The sequence below is a fragment of the Stegastes partitus genome, unplaced genomic scaffold (genome assembly GCF_000690725.1).
Source record: "Stegastes partitus isolate 25-593 unplaced genomic scaffold, Stegastes_partitus-1.0.2 Scaffold872, whole genome shotgun sequence".
Lineage (NCBI taxonomy): Eukaryota > Metazoa > Chordata > Actinopteri > Pomacentridae > Stegastes > Stegastes partitus.
In genome coordinates, this window is record NW_007578603.1 from 22,044 (window position 1) to 33,657 (window position 11,614).

Here is an 11,614-nt window from a genome sequence, read left to right on the forward strand (position 1 = left end):
ACAAAGGGGAGGAGCGAAACCAGCAGGCTGCTCGCTGATTGGACAGCTTCACCAAAGGCGGGCGGTTGTCGAGATTTCAGCCAATCACCGTGGAGACGCGAAGTGCATTGTGGGTCTGCCGCTACAGGATGGAGCTACCCGTGTTATTCATGAAGTAGCTGCAGGTAAAGTGAAAAAAACAGCATTTTAAAATACTAGCAATCATTTTTGTCAATAATACTGTTGATATAATATCTTAAATAATGTGTTCTGTTACGCTACGCTGCATGGCGGCTTGTGAATTAGCTTAGTTAACTGTAAGGTAACGTTAGCTTAGTTTACCGAGCAGCAGGTAACGTTAATTGTTGATGTTTGAAGGCTAAACGCTTAATCTGTAATGAAACGTTATTTTATCGTGCGCACTGATGATTGTGTAGTCTATTTTATCAGTTACAAGAAATTTGCAGGTCAGGTAATAATGCTGGATAAGTGTGACTGTGTGCTCTTCCGTTTACAAACAATCGAGGATGCGCACGCAGCTTACTGATAGTAAACATAAAACGATTTAGTTTTTTCTCTCAGACTGGACTTTCAAACCACGGATGAGGTTTTTCCAGCAAAATTAGTATTGATAGCACACAGATCCTTACATAACTAAAATCTGAGAACTACAGATGCATTCGAAAAACATTGTCGAAGCAGAATTACCTGTTTTTAGTACTCTTACTACGAATTTAACTGGTGCAGCATAAAATAGAAAAAAAAGTCATACAGTCAAAACAAGACTCTTTACACAAGTGAATAAATTATTCACAATTTTGTTTTTTAAAAAACAATCAAACCACTAATTTGCAACCTTAAAATGAGTAGTTATTTGCAGATATTTGACTTGTTGGTGCAGGATTCTTGCTACAGAATGTACAGCTGATATTGTACCTAATTTGTGTAGCTCTGACTTGCTGAGAAATCTGTGCTTTTGTGTACAATCTATAGTTAACACACACAAAAGTCTGTATTTATAGACACTTTATGACACCCTTAATTACCTAACATTTTAATAAAGTTATAATTCTGGGGAAGGAACAAGTTTTGCGATGCCATGTTATATTCTCTTGTGTTTACTTCCCCTCTATCACCATGTATATTTACATCACTCACACAGACTCTGACTGTCTTTTCAGATGCTAATGATCGTGCCATGCTGGTGTGTGATTCCCTTGGACCTAATATCGTAGTAAAGACAACATAGCAGCAACAATGGATGCCTCTGAAGCAGAAGCTTCAGCCCAGAGCGACAGGAAAGAGGACAGTGCACCATCGGGTCAGGGAGCAGATGGACCAAAGCCAAAGAAGGCATCTTTAAAAAGGACCAGAGACACAAAAGCAAAAAAGACAAAAAAGGCCCGAGTCTCCAGACCTGCCCCGCTCGGTTACACTGTCCATCAAGGGGAAGATATGCTTCTCGTTATATCGAGCAGCACTTCTCAGTACGACGGCTCGGCCTGGATGCCCAAAAAGAAGGGCGGCAAAAAGAAGAAGAAGGCAGCGAAGGGAAAGTTAAAAGCCAAACAAGTTAAGAAAAAAAAGACAGTCCGTGCCAAACCGAAACTGGAAAATAAACCAGTTACCAAGGAAGAAGAGGACGTGGATTTGTTTGTGGCTCAGGCAGAAGGTGACCAGAGATGGAGCCAGAGTCTGCCTGAGGAGGTGCTCATCAGCATATTTCAGATGGTGGTCATTCAGGAAGGAGCTGTACCATTTCTGTGCAGGTATTATACCGTACGTATGTTTGATCTGATGTCAGTGAGGTCAATCTTAGTTCATCTTGTAGGAAATTCTTGTGCCAAATATTACTCAGAGAAAGACTAAATTACATAAGTATGACAAATAAACTAAAACAAAACTAGAATAGAAACAGTAATGCTGGCAGTGATACTGAGGTAATATCTCACATGATAATGAAATATTGTAGAGGAAATGAAATATTGCACATGAAAAATGAAATATTGCACATTACATTACTAATGAAAGTGAATTTTTGCACTTGAAAATTTAATGTTACACAAAATACTGAACCTCATTTTGCACAAACTATTGGGAAAAGGAATATTGCAACTTATATTTATATTATGATATTAATTCTGTTTATAATTTTTGGCCAAATTAAAGCAAAATGAACATTACTGATTGAATATTAGCTGTAATAAATACCAGTAGGATCAAAACAGACCTGAAAACAGACTGGACAGCAAATTATACTGATATTATTGTTCAGATGTAAGTTTGTTGTTTCCGCTGTTAAGCAGAGAATAACAAAATATTACATTTAAACCAATTTGGAGATTTTAAGTAAACTATAATTTAAAAAATATCAAAACATTTGCAGACAGACGTCGTCCTATTTAAGACTTGAAGCAGATTTCATTAAGCGTCATTATTTTAGGTGTGGATCTGTGTACATGCGCTACTTTATGATTGAGGCTGCAAATACGTGTTTCATTTTTGTTGAAACTTTCAGATAATAGTAAAGAATGTCATCACATGTACAGACCACAAGGTGGCGCTTTAATATCAGTTACAGCAGCCCTGAACACAAACGTTTTCACTCTACAGGAGAAACTGAATCCACTAAATTTCGCCCTTTTTGAAGTTCTAGTTGAGCTGGATTTAAAAGACAAGAAGGATTGTTTGTGATTCATAACTTCAGAGTCATGATGCTGGTTTCAGCTACAGATAAATGTGCTGCGCTGTTTTTCTGTGCAGAGTGGGCAGAGTGTGTCGTCTGTGGAACGCTGCCGCCTCCAGCCCGGTTCTGTGGCGTAAAGTGACCGTGGGTCACTGCTGGATCGCACCGGGGAGGACCCAGCTGCCCAAAACAGAGCGCAAGATCAAGGACACTGTAAGCTGGCTGGCAGCACACAGGTCTGTGTTATTACCTCCGACAAGGACGCTTGTTTGTGTTACTGCAGGATTAAAGCTCTTCTCAGATGTAGGATCTGGAACATCGGCGCCTCATCGGTCCGTTGAAGTGACAGCATTCTGCATTTATGCGTTTACAGCTGCAAAAATGAATCCGTTAGTTTTCTGCTGTTAAACTTTTTTAAGAAGAAAAAGTGAAAATTCTTTGATTAGAGCGTCTTAAATGTGAATATTTTCTGGCGTCTTTCCTCCTCCGTGAACTGAATGTCTCTGCCTTGTGGACAAACCAGACATTTACCATTTCAGGCTTTAGGAAACACTGATCGACATTTTTGTGACATTTTATAGAACAAACAACTAATTAATTAATCGAGAAAATAATAAACAAATTATATTCATTTCGACAATGAACATCAGGGTTAGTTGCAGCTCCAGTACACTCAGATATTTCTACATTTTTATGTTTACATGTTGTATACACACACAAACCAATGTACATGTATATAAACATGTAGAAATAAAATGGCCTGCCACTTTTATATCGTTTTGATAATTAAATTCTAAACAGTTCTTCTTGTTTTCTAGATTCTCCCAGCTCAGAGATTTCTCTTTGTGTCACTGGACAAAGAATGTTGACTTTGCATTAGAGGTAACGTACAGACGCTACTTTTATTGAGCTCTTAAAGGAAAGTGACTAGCAGATTAACAGAAAATCAATCAAGCAACTACGTAAATAATCATTTCATAAATTCTCTCCAAAATGTCAGACACATGTTTGTTTCTCAGATATGGAGATATGAAGTTTTTTTTTGGCCACATAATTGAAAAAGACTTTGTTTTTTGACGCTTGCAGATAAACTGCTTTGGCAACTTTATTTGGCATTTCTTGATATTTTCGAGAACTTGCAGTCAAAAAAATGTATTGATTTAAAGTAAGACTTGCAGCGTTTCTCATTTTGACTTTGATATTTACAGGCTGCACATTTAAAAAATATCCTGTGAATCAAATTTGTTTTTATCAGTGAATATTTGCACTTACAGTGTTTTTTTTTTCTGTTTGGTTTGTTGTCAAAAACAGACAGTTTCACAGTTCTGCCCTCACCTTCGCTCCCTGAAACTCTCCTACTGCACGGGAGTGACAGCGAAGGCCTTCCAGAGCCTCGGTCTGCACAGCCGCTCTCTGCACAGCCTAAACCTGCAGTATTCAGAGGTACAGAGGCCAGTTCAGTTTCCACTTCCACAGATAATGTAACGCACAGATCGGTGGTTAGTTCCATGTTCAAGTTCTCCTACATGAGTAAATGTCTTTTTGCTTATTGTTCACACTTTATCGTGCAAAACAATGTGCCATGTGTGCAGAGTTTTCCACTAGAAATTTGGAGTGAATAAATAATGCTATATTCCTAGTTTTGGGGATTTTTTTTTTTAAATGAGGGAGAGCAGATTACAAACCAAGTTTTACGAAGAAAAACTTCAGACGACAACTATTACTTCAAGCAGACTGTCTTAAATATATCTGAAGAGGATCTGAAAGAAATACTTAGAGATCCCTCTCTTTTCTTTCGTGTGGTCCTTTAGACGTCATACTGTGTAATCTGGTGAATAATTTGCCTGCACATTGTTCATTACTGCTGCTACTTTTAGTATTTTTTATAATACTTTATACTTGTTGCGCTTGCTGTTGATTTGACCTGTAATGTTTGCTTTTTAAATTCTGTTATCCCTCTACTTTTATGCATCCACACATCAGATTCTTCGTATGTGAAAACCTACTTGGCAATAAAACTGATTCTGATAAAGGACAGGAGAGGATCTCTAAATTATGTCTAGATACTGTCAAAGCATTCAGCACACTCAGGATCTTTGTAGAATTTGTTATATTTGTGTGTTTGTGCTACAGTTTCAGGTGGAAGGACTCCTGGACTACCTTGACGATCACGGCGGCCAGATCAGGCAGATGCTGTTCACTCATGGAATGAAGAACGACAGACTTCTGACTGCGATCACCGTGAGCTGCTTCTCTCTCTGTCTTTATTTAACGTCTATGTAACACACAGTCAAGTCCACGCATGAACCTGATTGTTGTATTTCAGAGGGGATGCTGTCCGGATCTGGAGCTGCTGGAGGTCAACACCAAGCTTGACAGTAAAGACTGTGAACTTCCTGTTTGCATCCAGGCTCTGCAGATATCCTGCCCGAAACTCAAGGTAAAACAAAGGTGTTCTCTTTTCTACTTTTAGGCCAACACAGCAGGTCGTTGTAACATTTAATAACTGAGTTTGACTATTCAGAACCTAAACTCACAGATATCGTAGTTTTAAGAAGTCGTAGCGACACTGCAACTTGTGAAAAAGACAGTAAATCTGTAAATTAAGCTTCAACCGTCCTCGTGATTAGTCTGAATTATTGTGCTGCTCCTACGAGGTTTCCCATTTGACATCAGTCCAGCAAAGCATTTGAACAGTTTTAACTTGAGTACTGATGGCTCCAGTGGTGGACAACGTTATTAGAAAATGCCGTGAAGTAGAAAAAACTCGTCAGCGAGGAGTTCATGGAGAGCGAGAGCATCACGCTACAGAGGCTTGTGGTGGAATTTTACTAGAATTTTGGCCTCAGGCTGCTCTGACACGGTGATCAAACAGCTTGTCGGTTAATGTTGCGGTGCCACGTTATGTCTGGAAAGCAGGCTGCCTGTTCTGACGTAACTCAGAATCCAGGTATCTGTAATTACACTTTCTATCTACATCTCTCTGACTTGTTCAAACTTCAGATATCTAAAAAATAACAATGTAGATATGAATTGAAAAGAATTAAAGATAAACTAACGTTATGATTACTCAGATATCTGACAGTGGAATTCCTTCTACTCATAATTTAGCTGCAAACATCTACAAGTCACATCGTCCATATCTGTGTACACGTCCAGTCAAGCTGCTAAATATTCAGACAGTTTGCTGCAGACAAATTGGACAAAACTGCACTGATAATTGTAAGTTCATGTTTTATCTGGTGCTGGAGTTTCATTCTGCTCTAATGTACATAATAGAGATGAAATAATTAGAAGATTAATTGACAAATGTTTTTTTTGGACCAATTAATGATTATTTTCTGCTCTAATGTTTGTCTTACAGATGAAATAATTAGAAGATTAGTTGACAAACATTTAATAAGTGTTAGATCAGTTAATTTCACGTAAAATTTAGCTTCTTTTCAACGAGGATTTGAGGTTTTTCCTTCACATATATCTTTGGTCTTTGGGTTCTGGAGTGTTGGTAGAAACAAAACAAGGCATTTACAAATGTTAGCTTTATCACTGGCTAAATATAATAAACATTTACTTATACTGATGTTTTTGCACATATCATCTACTTATGCATTGATTATTTTTTCGTGTGAAGACTATTCACCCATTCAGCTTCTTTCCCGTCAGACTTTCCGGATGCTGAACGTCAGACCTCTGCACAAGACGATGCGTAACGCCGCTGATTTAACAGCGGGCTTCCCGCTGCTGGAGGAACTCTGCATCGCCACCACATCTTACTCCTACATGACCGACAAAGACCTGCTGGACATTCTGTTTGGCTCCAGCCGGCTGCGAGTGCTCGACCTGCGAGGCTGTTCGAGGATCACACCGTCTGGTCTGGCACTGCTACCCTGCCTGGGTACGAATAAATCATAAGATTTATACTCAACGTTTTCAGAATTTTTGATTATTTAGCTACTTAAATATTACTTAAAATGGAATCTAATTTGTTGAACATAATGAAAAGCTTTATAAATTTGCTAAAAATAAAACAAAGCCACAGAAATACGTACTGTGATTGTACACGAACACATCTTAAGCACTTTAATGGTTCGAGTTAGTTAATGCTGCTTTCGTTTTCTGCCTTGGATTTTTCAGAGCTCGAGTGTCTGTTCTGGGGTCAGTATTTCAGCAGCCACATTGGTTTGTCGCCCAAGAAGGGCCTTCACATGGTGACCCAGAAGTGGAGTCAGACGCTGCAGCAGCTCGATATCGCCAACCAGCTCTTCCCGGAGGACGACTTGGAGCTGGCGATGAGCTACCTCGCTCAGGCGACGGAGGCGGACACGCTGCGTTCGCTCAACCTCAGCGGGACCAGGATCACTCCTCAGGCCCTCAGGTAGTCGGTGCAGCTTTAACTCTACCAGATAATCCAGTGAACTACTACATAAGACAGCAAGCATGAGATGAGAGGGCTGCACTGGAAAGCAGGTGTGACAGAACCAGGCTTTCTTGTTTTGTGTGAACTGGCTCAACTAAACCTCCATCAAGGAAAATGTGTGAACAACTTTCTCGTGAACTAGATTTTTTTTTATAAACTCTAAGTGGCATTATGAGGGGCATTAACGCGTCTATATCTGCACTAAGTGGACCGATGGCATGCTGCCTGCTTCGGTAGACAGGAACAGGTTGCTATAACGGAGAGCTATAAAGATAAACCTTTATGACAGCAACAAAACGCTACTACTGCAAAAGAGGAAAGCAAGTTAATATATTTATGTCACCGCTCGGTGCGCTCTCAGCTCTTAATTCTGGTGAAGTCACTATTTTTTATAAAGCGCATTCACAACAACAAAGTGCTTTCCAGTAAAAAGATCATGATTGGTGTGACGAATTAAACTAAACAAGATAAAATTCAAACCCTTCAGTGTGATTGTACCGGAGTAATTTACATATTAGGAGTTAAAACTTTGCAGATAATAAATTAAATAGTACTTTACCTGCCTATAATAGACAATAAGGCTGAACCCTGCAGTATCATAAGTTATAGAGAGCAACCTAATCAATGTAATCAAAGATTCTGCAGTATTATAAATTAAGGAACTGAACTAAAATAAAAGTTAAGACTAAAACCATCCGGCATTATTATTTATGGAGATTTTAAGTTGTGTTTTGACCCCACAAAAATAAAAACCCAACAAGCCCAAGGATTCCCTGGATCCCCTTTGAGCGAGCTTTTTGTATTTCTACCATGACAGCTGCTAAACTTCACTCATTTAAACCTGATACTCAGCATTTAGGTCTGACGCTGTCCCATGATGAAGGAGACGAGGAAATCACGTCAGTTTTTGGACAAATGAAAATGAATGTTACTGCTTGAATATTCTCTGTGATAAATACCAACAGACCAATCGGTTTTCTGTGTTCTATAAGCTGCAGTACCAGCAGGGTGAAACAGCAAATTAGGACCAAACATTAAAACTTATTTATGAATTTTCTGCATCGCCAACAGAATACAGTCGTCCTCACATGTATTTATACCCTCCCACTAAAGAAGGAAAAAAAAGGCTGAAATAAGTTGAAATTGACAAAAGTAAAAATAAATAAAAATGTAATGAACATCATGACGTTACTTTGGAATTGTGGTTCAACAGAAATATTAAAAAAAAAAAAAACACACACACAAACAAACAAACCAGCATGATGGGACCTGTGAACTAGTATCTAGTTGAACAACCCTTTGAGCCAATCACTGCCATCAGGTGTTTCCTGTAACTCTCAGTCAGACTTCTGCACCTGTTGACAGGTATTCTGGACCACTGCTCATCAGCAAAGGGCTCAGACAGTTTATTTATTTATTTTTTAAATTATTCTTTTCAACCACAATTCAAAAGCAATGTCTTATTTCACTAAATTATAATTTAGCAAATTTTTATATATTATTACTTTTTTCAGTTTCCAGTTATCTGAGTGACTGTTGTGAGTTTTGCCTTTTCTTTAATGGAAAGGGATGAATACATCTGAGGACGACTGTACATGCAGGTTGCCATGGCAATGCGAGGCAGTTTACCTGCTGTAACGCAACATACCTCACTAACCCATTCATCTAGATTCACAGTGCAGCCTTCAAAGCAATAACCAAACACCCACATCTGTTATTCCTGCTCAGCGTTGCATCTACACTTTATTTCACAGGTCAGTCGTCGGACAGATGACCGCTCTGGACTACCTCAACCTTTCATCGTGCCGCTACCTTCCGAGAGGAGTGAAGAGAATTTACCGAGGCCAAGAAGACATTCGCCAGCTGCTGGACAAACTGGAGTAGCTCCAAAAATCACACAACAAATTCACAAGACGGACGTACATGTCCTGATATGAAGTCATGTGGGTGCTGTACCCTCAGGTTCTTTTGTAAATGTTTTACATGTGTACATTTGGTTCAAACTTGACTCTTCATTTACAACCACTTGCTTGGAAGCAGAAAACAACAGTTCGTGAGAACACCTGTTTAATAACACCGTCCCAATGAGTTCAGAAGCTCTGGTTATTTTGAAACACACCAGTTCCTAGTAGTACTGGTAACACAGCGCGACTCGCTGGATGCATTTATAAAGATCATCTTGATCGCAAAGCTACAGTGACAATAATTTGTATATATTAGAAAGTCTTTGGGTATAACGTTTGCCTTTTTTTCTACTTTTTTTTTTGTACTACAAAAATCAGCAACAACTGAAATAACTAACAATAATAATTCATCAAGAATTATTTTAAATCTGAAATAAAGATTCAGTTTGTCACTACAATAAAGGGAGTCTTTGTCTTTCTTTGTAGTCGAGTACTGAATGACCAAATGGGGCCTGTGCAGAAGATTAATGCCACTGAACACATTTATTTCAGAGTTCCCACTTTTTCCCTTCACAATTCCAGATTTTTCTTAAACTTTGAAGTCAGAATTCTAAGAGAAAAGTCAGAGTTTAAATTTTCTAGCATGGTCTGTAGTCCGACCCATCTCAAATTCTTAACAGAAACAGCAAACATGCACATTTGATTTGCTTTATTGCTAAACTGAAGGTGCTATGGGTGTTTAAACAGCTCTAAAAGTTTCCCAGCTAATGGATGGACTCTTTAACCAGGACATTGTTGTTCAGTGTGTGTTGCACCAGTGTGATTAGTCCAAAACACTGTCATTCAAACAAAACAAATAGAACAAATGATTATATTCATCTCACATTTTTTATTAAGCTCCATGGCAGAGAAAGAAAAGAAAAATCAGCTTGACTGTGTTCCAGTAATGGTCAAAGAGGGCCCAATTAAACTACATTCACATTTGACTTACTTATGAAACAACAGATTTCAGTAAGAAAGACCATTAGCCCAAAAATAAAGCATTTATCTGTCCAGCCTCAAACCTTAACAGCAGGTTCAGCTGAACCCAATCCAGTTACAGATACAGTGTAAAAACAACCAAATCCAGATTCTACAATAGCATGAAACAACATTAAATCAGGAAAAACAATTTTGACAAATTCAGACTGTGAGTGTTGTCAAAGATCAGAATAAGGTAAGAACAAACAGACTGAGAGCGCTATGTCACTTATATTTTGACTTAAACTGTAAAATACCAGTATAGGTGTTCTTCACAGCAAACATCTGGCATCTCAATCATCTGATAGCATTTCAGTTCCTTTGTGTAAATTTTCTTTAACAGTCAAAATTTTGTGAAAGATTTGCAGTTCATTCATTTTGGGATAAATAATGACTGAATTTTAGTTTGGTGTTTCAGTGTAATGACTCGTGCATTTTGGCTTTACATTTTAACCAAATATCCACTGATTGACATATATTTACAGAGAAAGTTTGCAATAATTAATTTTTTGCTCACCATGTGCATTTTCCGCTACAGATTTCTTTAAGAACTTGAAAAAGCATTTTTTAGCTAAGAGCAAAAAGCACAAATAACTAAGGTAATTAGAATAATAGAGACTTCACTTGTTCAATGGGAGTAGGCTAAGGCCTGTGATGGGATCTGTGATACATCTCTCAACCAACTTGAGATAGGTGAGGTTCTCCTGAGTGTTGGGGTCAAAGAAGCCCTTGGTGTCGTCATCAGCGTCAGATAAAATCTGATTCATTCCTTCATCAAAGTAACCTCTCTGGTACGCCACCTGTACAGGAACTCTGTGACTGTGAACTGGGTCAATGATGCCTCCTGTGGCAATCTGGGCTTCAAGGAGACGAATTCCATGATCTTTCACAATAAGGTCCTTCTGCAAGGCCTGGAACAGAGAGATTGTGTTTCCAGTGTAGGGATCTTTATAGCCTGTAACGGCTCTTTCTGCTGACAGAAGTTTGTTTTTCCACTCACTGCCAACCACTCGTTGAGCCACAGCTTCCTCCACAGAAAGCTTCTTGTTCCTCACCGGATCGATGACAAAGCCGGTGGCAGCTTGGGCCTCCAGCAGAACCAGAGAGGTACCGGGAGTCAGCAGACTTCGGCTTTTGGCCTCATAGATACTCAGAGTCTCCTTGGTGGACTGAAGGTACACTCCTGCAATGCTGTTGGTTCCTTCAAGGTACTTGCGCACTGAGTTCATTTCACTGACTTCTGTCACTGTGACTCTTCCAGCTGTAAGGTCTTTGTAGAGGCTCTCATCAATGATTTTTGATTCCAGCAGCTCAGTAGCAGTGACATCTTTTCTGATTCCATGGAAGTTGTCCACTTTGGTGGTCTCTGTGGTGGTTGTAGTGATGGTAGTTTTAGTTGAGCTGCTGTCCACAGTTGTTACAGGAGGTGGACATTTGACAACTGATGATGATGAGGTTGTTGTTGTGTGCTGCTGAATGATGGTCAGGATGATCTCCAAAAATCGTTCTACTGTGATTGTTCCAGCCTTGTACTGTTGAACAAGCTCCCTTCTCTTCTCCTCACTGATGTATTTGGAGTAGAGCAGATCCCACAGCGAAACTGTTGTT

General features: G+C 39.1%; 2 protein-coding genes across 2 annotated transcripts in view; one reads left to right on the forward strand and one right to left on the reverse strand.

Annotated features, from left to right (window-relative positions):
• Positions 1 to 85: 85 nt before the first annotated feature.
• On the forward strand, positions 86 to 9,448 carry fbxl6 (F-box and leucine-rich repeat protein 6). Its single transcript, XM_008293301.1, has 10 exons — positions 86 to 164; positions 1,161 to 1,748; positions 2,743 to 2,901; positions 3,484 to 3,547; positions 3,977 to 4,108; positions 4,799 to 4,906; positions 4,992 to 5,105; positions 6,329 to 6,560; positions 6,800 to 7,040; positions 8,837 to 9,448. The coding sequence occupies exons 2-10, from the start codon at positions 1,237 to 1,239 to the stop codon at positions 8,964 to 8,966; spliced, it is 1,692 nt and encodes a 563-aa protein (XP_008291523.1). The 5' UTR covers positions 86 to 164; positions 1,161 to 1,236; the 3' UTR covers positions 8,967 to 9,448.
• Positions 9,449 to 9,855: 407 nt separating this feature from the next.
• Positions 9,856 to 11,614, reverse strand: part of eppk1 (epiplakin 1) — a 15,900-nt gene continuing 14,141 nt past the window's right edge. The window contains exon 4 of the mRNA XM_008293312.1: positions 9,856 to 11,611. Within this exon, the coding sequence (XP_008291534.1) occupies positions 10,627 to 11,611 (985 nt within the window). The 3' untranslated portion in view covers positions 9,856 to 10,626. The remainder of the gene's footprint in view (positions 11,612 to 11,614) is intronic.

Excerpts from the sequence above, each read along its gene's own strand:
- fbxl6 (XM_008293301.1), top strand. The coding sequence starts at position 1,237 with ATGGATGCCTCTGAAGCAGAAGCTTCAGCCCAGAGCGACAGGAAAGAG. Across the intron at positions 1,749-2,742 it reads GCTGTACCATTTCTGTGCAG|AGTGGGCAGAGTGTGTCGTC; the intron begins GTATTATACCGT and ends TTTTCTGTGCAG. Across the intron at positions 4,907-4,991 it reads GACTTCTGACTGCGATCACC|AGGGGATGCTGTCCGGATCT; the intron begins GTGAGCTGCTTC and ends GTTGTATTTCAG.